This window comes from Brienomyrus brachyistius, chromosome 16 (genome assembly GCF_023856365.1).
Source record: "Brienomyrus brachyistius isolate T26 chromosome 16, BBRACH_0.4, whole genome shotgun sequence".
In the NCBI taxonomy this organism is placed as follows: Eukaryota; Metazoa; Chordata; class Actinopteri; order Osteoglossiformes; family Mormyridae; genus Brienomyrus; species Brienomyrus brachyistius.
The window spans coordinates 2,182,702-2,204,298 of record NC_064548.1 but is presented as its reverse complement, the minus strand read 5'-3'; the positions used below and the strand labels follow the sequence as shown (position 1 = coordinate 2,204,298).

General features: G+C 40.0%; 1 protein-coding gene across 3 annotated transcripts; it reads right to left on the bottom strand.

Moving 5' to 3' along the window:
• Positions 1–3,295: 3,295 nt before the first annotated feature.
• LOC125709944 (immunoglobulin superfamily member 3-like) lies at positions 3,296–20,396 on the bottom strand. Of its 3 annotated transcripts, none has more exons than XM_048979023.1 (10): positions 19,788–20,396; positions 17,141–17,518; positions 16,502–16,915; positions 15,528–15,926; positions 13,393–13,785; positions 12,610–12,987; positions 12,076–12,459; positions 9,271–9,666; positions 7,251–7,313; positions 4,725–4,862 (listed from the first exon to the last, which is right to left on the bottom strand). In XM_048979023.1, the coding sequence occupies exons 1-9, from the start codon at positions 19,873–19,875 to the stop codon at positions 7,258–7,260; spliced, it is 2,886 nt and encodes a 961-aa protein (XP_048834980.1). In that variant the 5' UTR covers positions 19,876–20,396; the 3' UTR covers positions 4,725–4,862; positions 7,251–7,257. The 3 variants fall into 3 exon arrangements, with proteins under 3 accessions (XP_048834979.1, XP_048834980.1, XP_048834981.1); XM_048979024.1 differs by lacking the exon at positions 4,725–4,862 and adding an exon at positions 5,970–5,979; XM_048979022.1 differs by lacking the exon at positions 7,251–7,313 and having other exon boundaries at positions 3,296–4,862.
• Positions 20,397–21,597: the final 1,201 nt, after the last annotated feature.

Genomic DNA, 21,597 nt, shown 5'->3' with positions numbered 1-21,597 from the left:
GTCCCTGAAAAAACCCGCCCACGCAAAAAGTTTGTGTCAGAATTATAAACAAAAAAGTCAGGCAGCCCAAGTGAGGAAGCTGGCAGCATAACCGCAAAGTCAGGCAACGCAAGCAAAGGCGCACATTATCAAAAGACAATTTGTTTGCAAGTAATACATTTTACTTTTGATATGACATTTCTTTTGCTTCAGGGAGAAGTTTTGCTTGATAATATTGGCACAAATCTGATTCCATATAACTCGCCTTAACAGAAAAGTTAAAGTCTTATACGACAGTCTTTTACGACCTGGTACCTATCAAGCAGCAATATGGCGTTTTTCCGAAACGATCGTGCAGCCGGCACGCATAGGGCACTGACACACCTCAAATATCAAGGATATAGCGGTTGCATCCTCGCCGAACAAGACCAATCCCATGATTCAGTCCGCCCCAAATTTGTTGTTGGAATCTACGTTCGCAAGACTGGTTTTGCCAAGACTACAAGTACGCACGGTTACGTTCTTGGTATTGAGATTCATCCTATGTCTTCCGGATTCTCTTATACCGGCAAATCAACTTCCCGTTTCAATCCGCCTGTCAAGCACCAAACGATACATTTTTTTTTTTTTATCTTTCTGGTTATCTATTTTTAAAAAGGAGTGCCATACTCCTTTGTCAAAGTTAACCCAATACATAATAAAATTGTTTTCTTTTCTCTAACCTCTTATTAAAAGCCTCGATCAGTCCTGGGTGCTTAACTTCTATTTCTACATCCTATAAAAATCTAAACGATGTTAAGAACACATACCACGCCTGATGAAGACCTTTTTAAATCTGTCTGACGCCTAATTCACAGCCATAGAAAATAATTAAAGATATCCTGCTTTAGCTTAAAAGACTCATTCCAATAATTTACAGGTAATATTTCTCGTGCCTTTTGACACAACATACAAAGAAAGAGGAAATACTGTGCGTGAACAGGTTTCCCAATCAGCTCTGAATAAGTTTCTTCTGCATTGCTTCCCTTTTGAAAACCTTACCCTGTCATGTAAAACATTTCCTGTACATTTAATCATTTGTATTACTAATATAACTAAAATAATTTATTGTACAGTATTTTACTAAGGATAATCAGTGTGACCAACTTTGGTAAGCTGGTTAAGCATTTTCAGACCTAAGACCCGTTAATATAGGTTAATTCTAGGATGGAGGCTGGAAAATCTGAATGTGGATCCGCATAGGAGCTTGCTGGTTTTAAAATGCTTACATTTCCAACTCTTCCATGCATCCCTATTAGAACTTGTCGCTACCCAAATTTGGGTCGCAACCCATGGGTTGAGAATCACTGGTATAGTCAGAGCAGTAAACCCACTGTAGGCTATAATTATGTTGAAAAGTTAACAGAACATGAGGTGAAGTGCAGTAGCTTTCAGGTGTGCTTTCTTGCTCCGAACAAGAATAAACAAAAATCAAAAGAATATAGAGGGGAATATTATTTACAATAACAACAACAATAATAATAATGATAATTATTATTACTGCTGCTACTACAATTGAACACACACTTCTTAACCTTTGTATAAACTAAATGCAAATTTATAATGAATTGAAATTAAACATTATGTTATTAATGGCCATTTTCAAAGGTAAAATCAATAACCACGTGGATATGCGCCACAGCCATTCTGGGCTGCACATGCCAAGCAGCCACTGTGTTCGAGGCCTACAATGTGAATGCTCATGATAATGTGAGTCATCCATGTCAAGAAAAGGAAGAGAAATTACATCACCTTGTCATTTTTTTCTCCTATAAACATACATTTCCAAGTCTAAACTGTTGCTGCATGTTTCATTATGCAGATGATAACTGAAGAGAAAGCATGAAGGATACAAAATAAAGATAAAACAAACACAGTACCTTGAGTTCTTGCTGGATACTAAAAATTAAGCTGAGCCACCAGAGGGTGCCATTTATATGAGATGAATGTACTTTAACCAGTTTAGTTTGCTTAGGGCAGAATTGTCCACAAGCTGTTTAGTAATATAATGCAGAAATTATATTAGGTGATTTATGGCTCCATTTATTATTATATGTATGCAGTAACTGGGCTGGATATGAGTTAATGTAATTTGGCTAACAGTTATTTTTATCAGTTGTAACAGCAGTTCTTATTTGCAGCCTTCAAAATACTTTGTTATCACAGTTTCAGGTCTTAACTTCTGCACAGGCAATTACACCTGCCATATTACAACAGCCTGCACATTTTCTTTTGGTGCAAGATGTTTGACAAGAAACCAGTAAACACTTCAGTAAGAGTAAGACAGAAGAATAGAAAAAGAATCACTACCAAGAGGGAGAAGAGAAAGGGGAACCATGGTGGTATACCTGAGGAGAGGAGGAATATTAATAATAAAGGAGAAGAGAGACTGAAGAATGAATGGGAAGATGAATGAGCAGAGCACTGAGAGGAATCCTTCCAAGGAATCTTGATGGCAGAGCCACACATGTTTATAGATGCTATAAACCAGGGATTCTCAAACCATGGGTCACTACCCAAATTTGGGTCGCAGCAAGTTCTGAAAGGGTTTCAAGGCAGAGTTGGAAATGTAAACATTTTAAAACCAGCAAGCTCCTATGCTGACCCACAATCAGATTTCCCAGCCTCAATCCTAGAATTAACCTATATAAACTGGTCTTGGGTCTGCAGCTGCTTAGCGCAAAATTAGTGAACACTCAACCTATCTATGAAGTCAAACCACAGATGCTTATTTTGAAATTTCCCATATGAAGCTGTAAAATACAGAAATTAACTTAAAATGTCTAATAAGTTACTAAAATACAAATAAATCCACAAGAGAAGCTTAACTCTTAACTCTTAAGAGAAGCTAAAATTACACACCACTCTGTCAACACCATAAAAGTGAAAGTGCTTATGGTATTTGGGTATCTGTTCTCTCTGATGTTTGGGTACAAGAACCACCAGGTCACATGCTCAGGGTTTTCCTATGACTCATGTCCTGTCACACCATTCTTCCTTCTGTGGCTGACATATTGCAAAGATGGCATCTTAGCATTTTTAAAGTAGCTGATATACCTGACCAAGTCCACCATGTGTCTTGTTCATGCCTGGGGATAAGATGATCTCGCAAATACTATGTAAAGTTTTCACAAATATTTATTTTTGACAAATTATTCCAGCAGATTATTTAAAGGTTAGTGGCCCATTTTGCTCCCATTCCCCCCTTGACCCAGGGCCCTGGGATAACATGCACATGTGAAAACAATATTTATATCAGAGAATTAAGTCAACACACTTTAAAATAACCATTCTCCATTTATTTTTTGCATTAGCTTCATTTTAACAGCTACTAGAATACAGGTACACAAAGCTGGTATTTTAACTCTCTCTCTCCCTGTGCAGCAATATCAACAGGAAAGTTGTCACATTAAAAAAAAGAAAAAGCAGATGAAATTTTATGTTTCTGTTTTTCTGATGTTTTCCTGAACATTGTCTTCATAAAATAAACAATGTACAAAAACCCCCAAAATACCACGTCATAAAATACTGTCCTGTGCATTTATAAAAAATGCAACATTAAGGGTATCAATACAGTCACACTAGCACATTCAAACACTCAACAAACTCAGTACTTTGATTCTAACAAAGAGAAGTAAAAGTGCTCATGTTGATTAAACTGTTCATGTTTCATTCAATCATGTAACAGTTTGAAATTAGATAAGAAGTTGTACAAGTTCAGTGGCTCTTCAAAAATATAGAAAACAAGGGGTGCATTTCTTTTAATCACACATAGCAAAGCATTAAAATGGGAACTTCATCCAAAGTACTTTTGTAATTTCTCTTTGAACAGAGGTGTCTCTGCTTTTTCCTTAGCATTAGTTGGTTTTCACACTACTGCTGACATTTATCTAGAAGATGCATTCTGTGGTTTGGTTACCAAAGCAGTGAGAAGACCATAGATGTCCTATTTTCTGATGCTGAATATGCTATATGTACAGTTCTATGTACATAAGTTTCACAAATCATTCTTTGTAAAATGTGCATTGAAATTTGAAAAATACTTTTACTTCCATCCATCCATTTTCCAAACTGCTTATCCTACTGGGTCGCGGGGGGTCCGGAGCCTATCCCGGAAGCAATGGGCATGAGGCAGGGAACAACCCAGGATGGGGGGCCAGCCCATCGCAGGGCACACTCACACACCATTCACTCACACATGCACACCTACGGGCAATTTAGTAACTCCAATTAGCCTCAGCATGTTTCTGGGCTGTGGGGGGAAACCAGAGTGCCCAGAAGAAACCCCACGACGACATGGGGAGAACATGCAAACTCCACACACATGTAACCCAGGTGGAGACTTGAACCCGGGTCCCAGAGGTATGAGGCAACAGTGCTAATCACTGCACCACCATGCCACCTCCTACTTTTACTTTAATAGTTAAATTAGACATTCAAGTAGAAAGCATTGTAATATTATTCAGAGTTTATAGTGGATGATTTTCATTGATAGCCCACATTTTAAATATTGATTCATAGTGCAAGACATTAATCAACTAAAACATAACAAAAACATCAAAAACAGAATAAAAAACTCATTGAGCAATCCCTGAGAAATTGCCCTGTGGAGGACAAGACCTGGATGTGTACTGGGGGACAGTTCCGGGTTTACAGCTCTGGCTGTGGCTTCAAGGGTTGGCTCTCAGTCCACAGGGACCCCTTCTTCCTCTTCATTTCAGCGGACTGGCGGTGTAGCATGTGAGACAGGACCACAATCACGATGATCAAGATAACCACAAGGACCCCAAACACAACCAGGAACACTGAAGAGGAGCTGGGGCCAGAGTGCAACTCTTTGGGTTCTAAAAAACAAAGTAAGGGGAGAGATCAGACCTCACAAACTGTTTATGTCTTAAGAGCATGTAATTTATCACTATGTAATCAAATATACAGACTTTTGGGTCAAGATGCCACTAACATATCCTCAAACACATACAGTCAGACATATGGACAGATCCTCCTGGTGCTGGCTGCCATTCCTGCATTTAGCGGTTTTGCTGGTATCTGAACATTCTGCATTAGCGGCTGTCAATGTGAATACTGTGCCTTGTGGTTGAGTGTAGATTACGTCTAGTTTCGTCTGGGTTTAGCAGGTTGAAGCTGCAACTGACATGCATTATGGGATGTGTTGCCCTGTCCCCATCTGCCTCCACCATCATGTCCTCTCTAAGACACATTTGTTTCTTGGCCATGAGGTAACATGGCAGGGCATCATAATAACTGCTCCTTTTTCAAGGATTCAGGTTTTTTTTTTGTCACAATTAAGGTATACAGTCAGACTATAACCTGCAATGAAATGCAAGATGATCAACTTTGCCATATTAAACAGTCAAAACAAAAAAGACATTAAAAGTAACAATATTACAAGTAGTGATTAATTCGGAAAGTTATACAGTAAAAAATAAAAAGACCAGTGCTGTGTAACACAGATCAAATAAAGTGTGGAGTACATAGGTAGGAATTAAAAGTGCCAATGACGTAAAATTATTCTCAAACACAAAGGACAATTTGTTTTGTATATTCTTGAGGTTCTGTACACCAATTTCCTAGCCATAGGAACCTGGAAACACAGCCACAAGTCTCAAAAACTACAGAATGAAATTCGCTGACTCAAAAAAATGGAAGCTTGGCATATGTTTTTCTTAGGGGATGTCCAGTTGTCCTAGTCTTGAAAACCAAATTCTTGTTCATTTCTTCTTCTTTCCTAGCCAGTTGATCTCTGGCCTAATATTCTTTCATTTTTATGCATTTTGTGACTGTCTCCAGTCTGGCACTGGTTACTGGTTATGCCAGCAGCCAACACACGCAAGCCCTGGGTCATGGTCAGACATGGTCCTCGGAACTCTAGGCCGAGAGCTCCTGCATGCCAGTTGGCTGTTGCATTTAGCAACAGGTTCTCCACTCTCGGCAGTTCGTTTGCTGAAGCAGAAAAGGTGACCGTGATTGGAGACTTAATTGTTTGAAATGTTAAAGTTTCTATCAATCGTAAAGCAGTGGTTTCTCTAAAATACCTCCCTGGGGCCAGAGTGAAATTTGAGTCCTTCTCCAGCAATGAAGTCTCCACTTTGGTTGTTCATGCTGGAGCTAATTATATAAAGTCCTGACAATCCGAGGTATTAACGAGGAGCTTCATTTCTATGTGTGCAAAAGCTACTGTAAAACAAAATATCGTACTGTAATTGTCTCTGGTCCCTTATCAATTCTCTATAGAGGGGATGCAACCTGTAATAGGCTACTCCTAAAATCTAAACTGATGGTTAGAGACTTGGGATGAGTTGCCTGAAGCCTTCTTAATGGTAAATCTTTGTAAGTTCTATGTTTAAATAGAGAACTTACAAACGACGTAGCAGTAAGAAGGCTTCAGGAAAATCACCCTTGGTGTGCATCTCAAAACATAGCCTTTATTGATAATTGGGACCTGTTTTGGGAATGGCCTGGCTTTTATAAATGGGATGGTCTTCATCCTAATTGAATTTATATTATCCCAAAACATGGCAAGTAAATTACCTGCCTGACTAAGGCTACGTTCACACTGCCAGCCACATCGTTCAATTCCGATTTTTGCTCAGATTGGATTTGTCTATCTTGACGGTTCACATTCATAACTACAAGTGACCTGTATCTGACTGCAATGCGAACGCAACGGCCCTTCGAAATGTCACGCATGCACACATTGACACATTTTTGCACGGGTCAACTACGTCACCAACAACAAAAAATGTCATATCTGTGGGACGACTCATGGCATTAAAAATGGAGGCGTTAGTAGCTCACGCATGTATCACACTTTGCTTTGGAGGACGACAAACAGTGAATCAGCTGTACATGAGCAGGTCGAAAAGGATTAAAAAAGTCAGGCGGCTAGCTTTTTCTATTTTCACAGTTATTGTTGGAACTGCTGCACCAAGAGATGTGTGGGTACGAGCCTGCCGATGCAGGCTGATGATGTCAGCGCATGCGTATAAGCAAAAAGCTACATGAATTCCGATCTGAACGTTCACATTCAGGTCGCATGGCCGCGAATCGGATACGTATCCAATTTAGTACCACATATGAAAGTGACACAAATCCGATTTGAAAAGATCAGATCTGTGTCGCAAAAAATCTGATTTGAGTTACTTCAGCATAGCAGTGTGAACGTAGCCTAAGAGCACCACCCAGGCCCAATCAAAGGCTGTTTATTCTCCCACCTTTAGATCATGTTCGGCCTTGACCCAGGTGCTCCATCACAGGGCATCCTCTAAATCGAGCAACTATGAAGAAACAGAGTCGAGTGAGCCTAGAAAGAATAAACTAAATATTATTAGACCAAGACTTAGGCCTAAATGTTCCACTGGGGGTTCCTGTGCTTAATATCAATCACGTTCATAAGATTAAATGAGCCACAACACCACCATAAAATGCTCATTATTGGATGTGTGCCCTTTAGCAAACAAATCACTTCCTGTCAGTGACATGGTGCTTGACCTGTGCGGTTCCGTGTTTTTTAATAAAGCCTGGCTCAGACCCACAGGCACTATTCCTTTTGTTGAAACCTGAACTGAAAGCTTTAGTTTTTTCTAGACATGGAGGTAGCCTGGCCGCTATTTTTTAGCTCACTGTTGTAAAGTTTTGTGTTCAAATTCTAACATTTGAAGCAGTACAAATTCAAATGATGTACGACCTGCCCATCTATATTCTTTTAATATACAGACCACCGGGATCATACATGTTGTTACTGACTGAATTCGGGGAACTTCTCTCTAACTTGGTTATTAACTTAGATGATATTTTTGATACTTGGAAATTTCAATATACACGTGGATATAGAGCACTTATAGAGCCTTCAGAAAAAGTTTCCTGTCCCTCCTGCACTCTGTTGAATGTTACCAACATGTATCGGGACCAACGCATGTTCACAATCATACACTAGACTTGATTATCACTCACAGAGTTTATGTTCATCATGTATCTGTTTGTCCATTAAATAAGTCCTTCTCTAACTATTTGCTAACTTAAATCTGAGGTTGGGTTGCGTGGAATGGTGCTGAAGTGCTTTAAATCTTATTTGACTAATAATTATCAATATATTCAAGTGTCAAATGATTGTATTCCTTTGTCTATGTCACTAGTCAAATATGGAATGTCACAGAGATCAGTGTTTGGTCTTTTTTATTTTTTCCCTACATGTAGCCATTAAATAATATAATGAGAAAACATAATATTAACTATCAGTCCCATAGACAATGTTGCTGCTGTACACGCTGTTTTTATACACTATGCTTGTCCATTAATGTGTCAATGCATGTTCTGACCATCCATTCTCTCTGTCTTCCCACATATCCGAATGGTGCATATCAATATATTTTGAGTGGCAGGTGCTTTGTTATTCACCTAAACAAACAGGAAGTGCATATTTTGATTGGCGGCCTATATGAAAAATGATCTGTGTTGTGCTTTTAATGCCATTATGATCAGAAAATAACTTAAAATGAATAGAAACTTTAATATTTACACTAAGGTGGCTTTTTGTGTTTTACATCCTAGGTATCAGCCCATGATCTCTTAGTATTTCAACACATACAATTTATATACATCTTCCTATGATGTTATTTAAAAAGTATGAAAATTTAAATATGAAAAGATGAAGACAAAGCGATGTGCTACCAGCAGCCATCATGTACACTTTAACACTGGTGTTTATGTACAATGATTGATGATTGATGATGACTGATGACACACTAGATTTATACAGCACTTTTCAAAAACCAAAAGACGCTAATATTTGATAACATGGAACACAGAGGGAGAAATAGACACAGAGACAGATAGTTGCAGCCAGGAGAAAGTGATAAGCAATACAGTGATGCAGAAAACATCAAGTAAGAGAAAGCAGAATGGAGGAAACTGGGAAGCTTCCAAGACCAAGATGCTTTGAAGATGAGATTTGGAGACTGGGAGAGCTACAGATATCAGAAGGAAGGGGATTCCAGAGACGAGAAGGCACCCTGGATAAGCTGCGGAGTCGGGAAGGAGGAACAATGAGAAGCCCAGCGGAGGAAGATGTAAGAGCGTGAGGGGGCTGGTGGGGCAGCAGGAGGTCAAACAGACAGGGGAAGGAAGATTATTAAGAACCATATAGGCAAAGAGAAGTTTTGAAATGGATTCTAATGTGTCCATTCAAGGTGAATGACTGTGCAACACCTACTGAATGAATGAACAAAGACATACCTGTTGACTGCACACTGACTCTGGTGACTCCTGACTCATCGGAGGCCTTCAGCAGCAAGGTGCTTTCTGGGCCTAGTTGGTGCTCTTCCACCGAGCAGGAGTAGTTGCCACTGTCATTAACTCTGGCTTTCTGGATGGTCAGCCTGAAGGTGTCGAGGGCTGTTCGATAGAAAGACATCCCTTCTGGTATTACAGTTGCAGGGTCCAGTTCACCTCGAGGTCCAAATTTTGCTAGCTCCAATCTGGCTGAAGAGTTGACTTCATTGAAGTACCAGGTGATGGAATAGTGATACAAGGATGTGGTACTGCCAGAACCCAGGGTGCAGTTGATAGTCACAGGGTGGTTTTCTGTTACTGAGATCTCAATGTTGTTTTTCATCAGTCTGAATTCACTTGCTGATGGAGGAAAGGAATGTTTTAGAGTAAGTAGTTAGAAATCAGCAAAGAGAACAGGTGATTCTGAGTGTGAAATTAATTACTCTGACACAGAAAAAAGACATTTGCTATTCTTTAAAAAATGGGAAGACCTAACAAGTAACTTGGACCAATCCATTTAACAGGCATAAGACCTTAAAATCAGCTTGAGTGTTGCAAGATTGATTTACTGCCGGCTGCTTATAACCTCAACAATAAGTATGTATTTATTACTTCTGGCACTTAGGTTAAGGTCAAAGTTTATTTCTATAGCACATTTAAAACAATCGAAGAAGACCTGAACAGTGTTGAACAGTCAGAAATTAAACATTAATAGATAGAGCAATCTGAATTTTCATGAAATGCAGAAATAAAATGTATTAAATCAAATTAAATAAAAAAATCTGATTAAATAAATAAATGAATAAACTTGTAGACAGACTAATTAATTAAAGAATTAACTCTCCATTAGGAAAGTCAAAGATATCACGCTTCACTTACAGCAAATGCCACTACAAATAAATGAGACTTCAGCAAGGAGTTGAAAGTTTCTATAGTCTGGCCAGTTTTGATATGTAAAGGCAAACTCTTCCAAAGGGTAAGAGCCACCACTGCAACAGCACAATCATCTCTACTCTTATACCTAGATCTATGTTCTGATTGGGGTATGGAGGTGCAGAATTTTTGTCAGATATGTTGGTGCCTGACCATTTAAGGCTTTAAAAACAAACAGTAATATTTTAAAATCAATCCTGAAATGAATGGAAAGCAAATGGAGGGAGACTAAAACTGGTGATTATATAGTCCTTGTTTTTCTATCATATAAGCTAGGACTGGGCGATATGGACCAAAAATCACATCTCGATATTTTTAGCTGAACCGCGATATATGATATATATCTCAATATTGTTTTCCCATAAAGTAGTAACAGATAGACAGTTTCAAGTCAGAGTCAAATGTCCTCAATGTCACACGAGCACTTTTATATGTACAGTAGACAGCTGTACATGTACATGAAAAAATGACTAAAAAATGTCGATTTGTTGGATTTACGGTAATCTGGGCTAAATAGATTATATAATCGTCCACTTTAATGTAGCTCAGACTACCTTAAATCTGACAAATTATGTGGCTAAGCAAGAAATCCTACTTCGTGAAATACCCCCCAGCTCCTGTTCGCTAGCTTTACTCGTGTCTGTGCCTGTCTGCATGTTGTCGCTGCATGAAGGACTTGTGAGTGAGTAAGTGGGAGGGGTGGGTTGTGTTCAGAGAGGGAGAGGGGCGGGACAGGGCACAGTTTTGTAAGAGACAGACAGGGTGAGGAGAAATAGGCAAAGTGGCGGCGCTATGAATATAATGAATATTGTATAATTTTAAAGCAACAAACTATATCAATATAAAGAATATTGTCTCATCATATATCTTGTATGAAAATATATCGATATATCGTAAAAACCCGATATATCGTCCAGCCCTAATATAAGCTGGGAGCATGTCTGAGACCCTGGACCTGATCAAAAAACAACTTGACCATATTTCACCCAGTCTTTCAAAGAGTCTTTAGAGAATAATACTGGTTAAGGTTTAAGGAAACAGGAGTAACTAGCTAATACTGCAAGCAGACATCATAGCTTAAGGTTTGAATTTAATATGAAATAAAATCCAATAAATAAAATTGCTAAATAGAATACAGACAATAGACGTCATGGAACTAAATTATTTAAAATGTAATTGAGAAATATGTCCCATGAGAATTTCCAGTTTTCTTTTTCTAAGAGCTACATTTTTCTGACTTCTAGTTAAATTACCTTGAGATTTTGTGGTAAAACACATTTATTTTACAGTCATGTATAACAAAGCTTATTGAACTAAAGTACAAGATGTACCGGCAAATGTTTAAATGAAACCTCATCTGCAGCACAGAAGACATTAAAAAGACTCTCATGCTTGTATGATTGGAGATGTGATGGTTTATTATAGTCTCTCGCTGTTTGCTGGGATACTTGCTAATGGGATTAAAATGTCTGTAGTCTTCTCTCACAAACATAAATATGGCACTACCCTGAGTTATCATATGTAACTGTAATGTTAAGATCATCTTTTTATTTTTAAATTGTTTTTAAATTGTTTAAAAAGTTTAATTGTAAACTTTTCTATTTATAGGTAGCTGGTTATCCAAATGTACAATACTCATAGCATTACTAAAGGATATATAACTAGGAGAATTATACGATTATTAGTGGTTATTAAATGAAACATGCTATCTCCTGTCCTTTGGGAACAATGCAACACTGGCTGACACAACAAAGCGCAATATCATTTTTTTGTTTAGAAAATTTTTTTATCCGAAACAGGAAACAAGAGAAAAGTGTGTAATAGACTTTAACATACGTTGAAGTGTGACGTTGAGCTCCGCGGAGGCAGATTGCGAGGACAGCGCGTACCAGACCCCTTGTGGGTCCTGCAGCCACTCTGTCACCTGGCAGTAGTGCCGACCGCTATCAGAAGGCTTAGCCTGCCTGACCATCAGTGTGTACAGCTGGGCTTCACTCCTCATTAGGCTGAACCTTTTCTCTCCTTGGATCCCGGAGGTGACAGTGTCTTGATCCATACTGAGTATGCGTTGTTTCTCTCCCTCCCTTTGGACAAGCCAGGAGACAGCAAAGCGGCTGGAGTTGACTGTAGACTTGAGGATGCGACACTCCATCAGAACATCCGAGTTTGCATTATACTTCAGGGGAGATGAAGGTCCCATCGTGATGGACAAGGTGCTCACTAAGGGAGTGATGACGGCACAAAGAGAATTGAATAAGCAAATGGACTGTTTTGGATGTAATTTAAATATTGAAACAACCAAAAAAGGCACAGAGAGGCCTATTAGATGTGCACAAATGTATGCAAAAATTTTTTTTTTTTTTCATTTACCTGGTCGTGTAACAATCACCTGTAAATGGTTGGAGGAATTCAATGACACTTGCACTTGTCTTAAAAATGTCTCAATGACACATCGGTAGACGCCAGCCTCTGAGATGCTGGCCCTGTATATTTTCAGTGTGAAGCTGGTTTCTTCCTCCTGAACTTCTGCCTTTAGCTGATAAGTATGGCTTTCTTTAAACCACCTTATATCACCAGTATGCAGGAGTGACACTATTTCTTCTTCAGACGTTGCATTGTCATACTTAAACTTCCATGTCACTGATAAAGGTATCTTGGGCCTCTTCACTTTACAGATGAGTTCTAATGTGTCGTTTTCCTTCGCTTCCTGAACTTTGCGGCCACTTAAAGATGCACGTATGAGGGATGCTATAGAACAACAGGTGTTAGGTCAGAACATGTCACCACTCATTTGAAGTTATTACTTTAGAACAGTGTTTAGACAGTGCACATTTTCACTCTCTCCCAGCTCCCAACACACCTATACTAGGAATTTGGTATTCATGGCTGTTGATTGTTTGGTTTAGGTGTGTGCAGAGCTGGGACGGAACAAAACTGTAGACTACCAGACGACCCCCGAGAACTGGGGTTGAGAAACACTGCTTTAGACAATTCTATATTACTCTTTATTATTACTCTTTATCCCTCATTACCTTTAGAAACACCCAGAGTAAAAGTACCCTTCACAACTTGAAAAATCTTTATGTTAAAAGTGCAGGTACTTAATTTCTATTCTACTTTCTACAAACAGTACTTATGTAAACATGCTCTTACTCATAGGCCGCACAGTAGCTTCGAGATCCAGGGACTTGGTGTCAGCCTTTTTCAGATTCCCATTGCTATCGGTTACCCAGTCAGATGCCATGCATTTATAAGTCCCTGAGTCTGTGGGCTGTGCATTGGCTATCTCGAGCGTGAAGGAGCTGGCTGACACACGACGGACCTGTACGTCCCCCATTTCCATCCTGTGCTGGAATCGCGGACCGGGATCCATTATTCCGTTTTGGTTCAGGGTGATGACATCACTGATGGGTCCCTGGGCTTCCCTGTGCTGCCAGGTAACAGACACCTGTCCCTTAGCTCCTGTCACTTTGCAGGAGACCTGCAGCACACTGCCGTGGATGGCAGTCACCGTCAGGCTTGATGAAGATACCATCAAGTTGCTTTCTGTGGACAGAAGTATGCAGTAAATGTGAGTCCATGATCAGCCTGTAGCACTTGTCCTCAATTATATAACAGGAGATCATGCCTTTTGAAATTGAGGGTATTTTGTGACAATATTCAATAAATAAAAACGTCATTTAAATGATTATTTAAATTGCTATTTAAATTATACCAACAACCTTTAAAATTATCTGTCAAACAGAAACTCAGTGAGCAGACTCTAAACGAAAGCAACAAAAGATCGATTTCACCTAGTTGATTGAGTTATCATTTGTAACCTATTTTTGCCTCTCCTGGAGCCAACACCTTATCATGGTGGAGGGGTTTGTGTGTTCCAATCCCAGGAGCTAAGTTGCCTGGGGTTTTCTGCCCCTGGTAGGGTCACCCAAGGCAAACAGGTCTTGGGTGAGGAACCAGACGAAGTGAGGCTCAAAAGACCCCTTATGAAGAGAAACCTAATGGATCCATGATTTCCCTTGCCCAGACGTGGATCACTGGAGCCCCCTCCTGGAGCCAAGCCTGGGGCTCGGTGGCGAGCGCCTGGTGGCCAGGCCAGCACCCATGGGGCCTGATGAGGCACAGCCCAAAGAAGGCATGTGGGCTCCCCACGTATAATTTTTTCATTGCTCTATCATTTCTTAAGATTTAAATGGCAATTAGGTAATACATCAGAATACCTTGCTGAAACCATCCATCCATTTTCTGAAGCCACTTATCTTATTCAGGGTCACAAGGGGTCTGGAGTCTATCCCAGAGGCAATGGGTGCAAGGGAGACAACAACCTAGGATGGGGCACCAACCCATCACAGGATGCAGACACATACACACACACGGGCAACTTGGTAACTCCAATCAGCCTTAGTATGATTTTGGACTGTTGGTGGAAACTGGAGTACCCAGGGGAAACCCCGTGACAACACGGGGAGAACATGCAAACTCCACAAACATGGAACCCTTGCAGAGGCCTCAGAAGTGTGAGGCGCTAATGTTAACCACTGCACCACTAGGCCGCCCACTGAAATCATTTAAATTGTAATTAAAAAAATCGTTTGTCCACCTGAAACTTTTGTGTAGCCAGTACACCCCAGCCATCACTTCCACTATCCAGTAGGGCATAAACCTTATGATTTTATCAATTATTGCACTGTGTAAATTCACTACCAATGACTATAAGCAAGTGGCAGGTTTGCATCCGAAAATATGAGCATTTAAATTTTATTGCACAGGTCCCTTCAGGAGATTAGTATAAATGACATATATAATAAATAAATGGCAATTTAAACTATAATTATAATAATCATTTAAATCACATAGTTATTTACTGCATATTGTCACAAAATTATATTGAATCTATCTGAAAGATACAAAATGAAACATCTTAAAGAAGTTTTATGTAGACAGTGCAGCTCTGGACTGCATTGTGAATGCAGTTTTGTGAAATGAACACTGGTGGCGAAGTTGCATATCTCTAAAGCAAAACTAGACTCGTTCACCTGTAACATGGGAACTACACCTATGAAAGAGTATGATTCTTCATTGTTAATTAACTGTATGTTTGTGATGGATATAAATGTAAGTTACTGATTTAGTGTCATGCAGAATAACTGAGCATCAAATGCTTTTCTCTAATGGCCCATCCACCTTGATGATTAATGAGAAATATTTATGTCTATTGTTCGGTCTCATTTTTCAGAATGAGCAGTTTCCCCACTGATGCTCTACTTGCCAGCAGAGCTCATACACACCTGTGACAGTGATCTGCACGTCCTCCACTTTGGACTCTTTGCTCGGCCCCTGAATGAAGGCTCCCCCTTTACCCTTGTCTACCCTCCAGATCTTGCACTTATACTCCCCCTGGTCCTGCTGTCTGACAGGCCTGAAGGACAGCATGTAATCCTTGTCACTCTTCTTCACCACGCTGACCTCTCCTTCTTGCTCCCTGCGTTCATAATCCTGGGTGACAGAGGGCACTCCTGTGGGGCCAACACGGGCCACCTCCTTGCCAAGTCGCAGCCAAGCCACAGTGAAATATCGATCTGGAAGATTCTGTGCCTCCACTGTGCACTTCATCTTCAGAAGTTCACCCTCCCGGATACCCTCCTTAGGGGTTTCCAAGCGCACAGAAAAGAAGTCTGGATCAGCAGCTGTGACAGGGGCAGAGGGGTTACATGCCAATCGAAGAGCTCTGAAGAGGTTCTACCACTGTACAGTATAATGTATCATCATGTACATACAAGTAGTTCATAAACTAAGATAATACAGTGAATTTAAGAATGTAACCTGTTTAACTGCAAGTGTTGTTTAAACCCAATACCAAGCCACCATGAGGTTAATGTTATCTAAACTTATACACTGACAATGAGTTCTGTACTTATCTTAAAAAGTAACAAGTAAATGGAGTAGTCAAGAAATAACATGATACTTGAAATGATTGATAGACTTGTAAATAGGAAGGTTGCATAGCGTGAAACATTAGGAACCACAATTGTAAGTTGACCATATATTTTGTTTAGAATTTTCATGTTTTCACAAGGCCAATCACCACATTTTTAGTTTGTGCGTATGTGTAATCATTCAAAGTTAATTTAGATGTGCATAACCTTCACTGCTTCTGCAGTAGAATCTCGTTTTTCATATTTTTAAGTATTTTATATGTGAATGTTTCATGCAGATGATCAGTGTTTATGATCTGTAACAGAGCTCTATAACTCAGACTTACTCATTGGCTGGATCTGGAGGCTTGTTCCGTTGGTTCTTTTGTAGGCCAGTCTGTACCATGAGAGGTCAGGATCCTGGATCCACTCACTGCCCTCACAAAAGATGGTGCCTTGGTCGTTCACCTGTACCTTAGACAGAGCCAGCCGATAGGTGGTCCCACCCACCTTATTGAAGCTGAGCAGGCCGGTGTGGTACCGGTCCTCAAAGCCTTCCCCTGGCTTCAGGGTAAAATCCCAGTCTAGGTGGATAATGGGGTGGGCCTGGCTGTCCCCAGCCACCTGCAGGTACCAGGTGACGGACAGGTGGGTGTGCTGGAAGCTTTGGGTAGACACCTCGCAGTCCAGCGTGAGTGACTCTCCCTCCATCTTGGACAGGACAGTGTCATCAGATGAGGCACTCAGAGTGTCCTGAATGACTGTGGAATAAGGGTTAGGGTTAGGGATATCGTTAAGAGAGAGCTACAGAACCAGAGCACAGGCAAGCATTAGCATTGCTTTCATGGGTACTGTTTAACAGGGAAAATGATCCAGTGTCCATGTCAAACATATAGTTCAGGGTATACAGTAACATCTCTTACACATCCTGTATACATTTCCTGCATGTATAATTATTTAAACACATATGCATGATTTTAACTTACTGTTTATCTTGGTCTTTTCAGCATAACTGCCGAAATATGAGCTATCTAGATTGGGGGTGGAGCACTCATATTCGCCTGCATCCGAATCGTCCGTGCTTTTTATGTGAAGTACAACAGAGAATTCACTCTTCCGCTCAATCTCGATGTCTTTGGTTCTCACTCTTGTAGAATATTTGGCATAGGCGAAGCTGGGGTCTTTGGTGCTGATGATGTTGATTGGTTGGTTGGGCTGGGCCGGCTTATAGATGGAGAACTGAAAGTGCTGTCGAGTGTAGCTTGGCACGTTGCTGACTTTGCAGAAGATTTCCAGCGGGTAGCCAGCTGCGCGATACAGAGGGCCTTTATTTATGTCGATGACTCTCTGGCTTTCACACACATCTGTGGGACAGAGTAAATGCAGGAAAAGAGCCTATTAAAGAGGCAAACAGGAGCTCTTTTCCAGCCATCCATCCATTCATTCATTCATCCATCCATCCATCCATCAATCCATTCCGTCACAGAAAGCATACACATTACACATGCAAACACACACACACACAATTGTATTCATATCCTTGTGGGGACTGTCCATGCACGTATATGAGAAAAACCCTAATCCCAACAATGGCAACCTTAACCCCTACCCTTATGTCAACCATAAGTAACCAAACAAAATACAATGGAAACCACTTATATTGACATGGTTATAGTGATCAGCTGCTTATATGGATCAAATAGCTTGGGACAGAATCAGCCCTGTACAAATGTTGTTTACTGCCACAAACGTGGGCAGTGGTGGCTTAATAGTTAAGGAAGCGCACTCGTGATTGAAAGATTGCAGGTTCGAATCCCTGACCAGCAAGGCGTCACTGAGGTACCCTGAGCAAGGTACTGCCCCCAAGCACTGCTCCCCAGGCACTGAATTAGCTGGCCCCTGCTATGTCACATTGTCACATATGGGTTAAATGCAGAGGACACATTTCATTGTTGTGCACTGTGTGCTGTTGTGTGTCAACAATGACAATTATTCATTAAATTAAATAATTCACTTATTGTAATCATGTAGTCCCTTTACAAAGACCCAAAATAAATACTATAAACATGACAACATATGGAAAAAATTCACTTCGCTTTGATCCTCCTACTTTGACTTGCCCTTCTGTTTCAGGCTAACTACCTAAGGCTATGCGCCATGCGCTGAAAACATGACGGGAAAATGAAAGTCATTTTCTCTCAGTGACAAATATAGACTTATCAAAACTTATGATAAACCGCCAAAATCGAGCCACAAGGTGCAGCAGCGAAACAAAAATAAGCTATATTTTACATACAGTACTATATTATAGTGCATTTCAATTATGCACAGTTCAGTAACTTAATTTGTACAGTACTGTAATTTGAAAAGCATTTGAAATGGTTGTACTGTTTTATTACCTTATGTTCATGTAATAAATATACAAATCTCAATTAGATGGTAATCTGCCTGAGACATAAAGAATAAGAAAAAAATCAGTTATTATGATCATCCTCTTATAGTGATCAGTTTAACCCAGACAGATGTATTCACTATAAGTGGTTTCCACTGACTTTCGGCATTTTCAATTTTTTTATTGTGCAATCACATTTTTTATTTTTTTTTTATAAAATAGAGTTTCTCCTCAAAGGTGGTCTCCATAAAGTCAAAATAATAGGTTTTTATCACATTGTGAGGATATTTGATCCATATAATGTAATGTATATATTACCCTCAGATACACACATATACACACAATGTACCTTTAAAACTGCCATCCTGTTTTAGAGAGATCACATTAGATTGGCCAATGCGAATTATGTAAGGCAACAAAACAGAGCCAAAAATGTGAAGATGTAGGCAACCTGTATTACAATCTGGACTTTCATTCCATTAAATGGCACAGATGTGCCAAACATAGCACACGCTTAACGTGATGGATAAAAGCGGTACTGTCAAATGTACTTTAATCGGACAAATATCAATGTGAATGTACTCAATGCCACTATGTAGATGTTGTTTCTTATAATCACACACAAATTTCTCACATCCTCCCTGCCACAAACTGTTTTTAAAAGACAGAGGACATCTACCACAGGCATTTAATCAACTCCTTCTGTTGTACTTTTAGGCCTGTTGAGACAGAATACACACACGCACCTACACATACACACAGAAAGAGAGAGAGAGCGAGCGAGCGGGGGCAGAATTCAGTGTTAATTCAATACTTGTCATTAGTTTATTTTTATATTAAACAATATTTAAAAAAAACTATTAAAAGTATTTTACTATTGGTTAATATGCTAGAAGAGAAATAAATGGATGGATATATAAATGTACATGTATCCTTTAATTCCTTTTGGAGTTATGTATCAGTAATAAATAACTTTCTCTGAGCCCAAATAGCAGCACTCAGCTACTCACAAATGCAGTGCCTTCCACATTCATGTTGAACTTCCACATGAAGTAAAGACCATAAGCTCTTTTTTATGCTTTGCATCTATATGCTTTGTGTGTGATATCTTGTAAGGACTTCCAAGAACTACATCATTTTTAATTTTTATGATATTTTGTTCTCTGTGAAGCATTCTTCCCTGTATGTAAGGTCACTGTGTGAAATGCAGAAGTCGAGCTCTCAGTTGAGTGCGGTCTTACCCCACTGCACAGCAATGCTCAGGCAGAGTAGAAGCAGGGACACCTGGAGGCGTCGTGAAATTCGCCCCGGCCGCTCAGAAGTTTCCATCTCTCTGTTTCTGTGCGCCTGAATGGATCCGTAGGTGACTGCTGCTGCCTTCTGTATACTTCGCTCTCAAGCAGAAGGAAGGGGAACATCTGTGGTCTTCTTAGATGTCTCATCGAATTGCTGACAGACATCCTGTGACAGACTCATGTAGCAAGGTGACCACAAACCCAGCGTGAGAGCACAGCACACGCTCAGCTTCTAGTACCTCTTTTTTTGTAGTGTCAGATTCGAGGCTGAAACAGGGAAACAGGAGAGCAGCTTAACCGGTCTCTTTGTTCAGGCTGAGCATTTGCCGTTGCTGAAAATGAAAGTAAAAACAAATAACATAAAAAATAATTTGAATCATCCCCCTTTAAAGACTCTCTCTTAACTAACTATGGAAACCAAAACAAACAAACAACAATAGATGAAAAGAAATTCAGTTTTTGCTGGGCCAGTGTGACTATAAGTAGTTCCCTTTTTGGGACTGCAGCGGCCTTTGTGTTTACAGGAGCCCCTCCAGGTAAGCTCTTATTTCTGCCTGTCTACTTGTAGGTGCCTGAGGGCGTGCCTGGCCAACCACACCCTATTCTCTCACAAAAGCCTCTCATTAGCAACCTTACGTAAGCATTGAATCCTTCCAGAAGCAGTTCTCTGCTCAAGGTCGGCCACGCCGTGTTATACTCATACAGCTCCGTCATTGGGAGCGCCACTCCCTTTTGTTCACAAAATCACTCACATTATGTATTTTTGCATAAAGCTTTTTAAAAGCCTTTGAAATTCCCCGCTGATTTATTCTCAGGAAAGTGCTACCAGTTAGTCAGGAAGAGGTATAAAGTTGACATCTTTAAGGTCATAAAATAACTTTTGCTGATTAAAAGTCAATGTTTTGTTATTAGTAATATTCCAGACTGTTTTGCTCCCAGACCTTAGCTGTCATAATTAATAGTTATGTATGTGATTAGGCATTTGTACTGTATCAAGGGGCCCCCAAACCTACTCTTTTTTCATTTGGGATTCCAGAGCTGAACTGGCCATCAGGCATACTGGGTATTTTCCCAATGGGTCGATAGTTATGTGGGCTGGAGAAACGATCGATTTTGTATGTGTGGTGGGCCTGCATGGGCAATAGTCCAGGGCCGATTTATAGTCCCAGTCCAGCCATGCTCCAACCTGTCATGAATGTTGCTGAGGCTGGCTCCACAAAGATGAACTGGCTGCACAAAATGCAATTCATTTGAAATGATTCTAGAACGTTTGTGTACATTACATCACCATGGTGAGAAAATGTACATAATGTACCCAATGCCTGGGTTACTACAGATCAGGGAGAAAACTTGGGACCCAAAATGTTAGTTTTGTTGGCTGGCTTCCCACATAGGCTGTTGATGTGAGATAAATTACACTTGACCTTTCTGTGATTTTCCAATGCCATGATTTGTTAACACCATGGTCACAGAGCATTTCAGTTCAAATCTGAATTGATATCAAACCTTAACATACTAAGCCAAAAAAGTGCAGTAAGTTATCAGTAGTGGGTTACAAATTAGGAATTGTGTGGCTTAGGAATAAAGATTTGCTTCCGGCTTGAGTCCACAGTTGCACCTTAGAACCAAAATGAAAAATTGTTTTGGCTATCTAAATTGATAAATGTGGTCATTTTAGCGTATCTGGGTCCAATGAGGTACAGCATATTCTTCTGTCATGGCTGGATTTTTAAACCCATGCAATATTGTTAGTTAT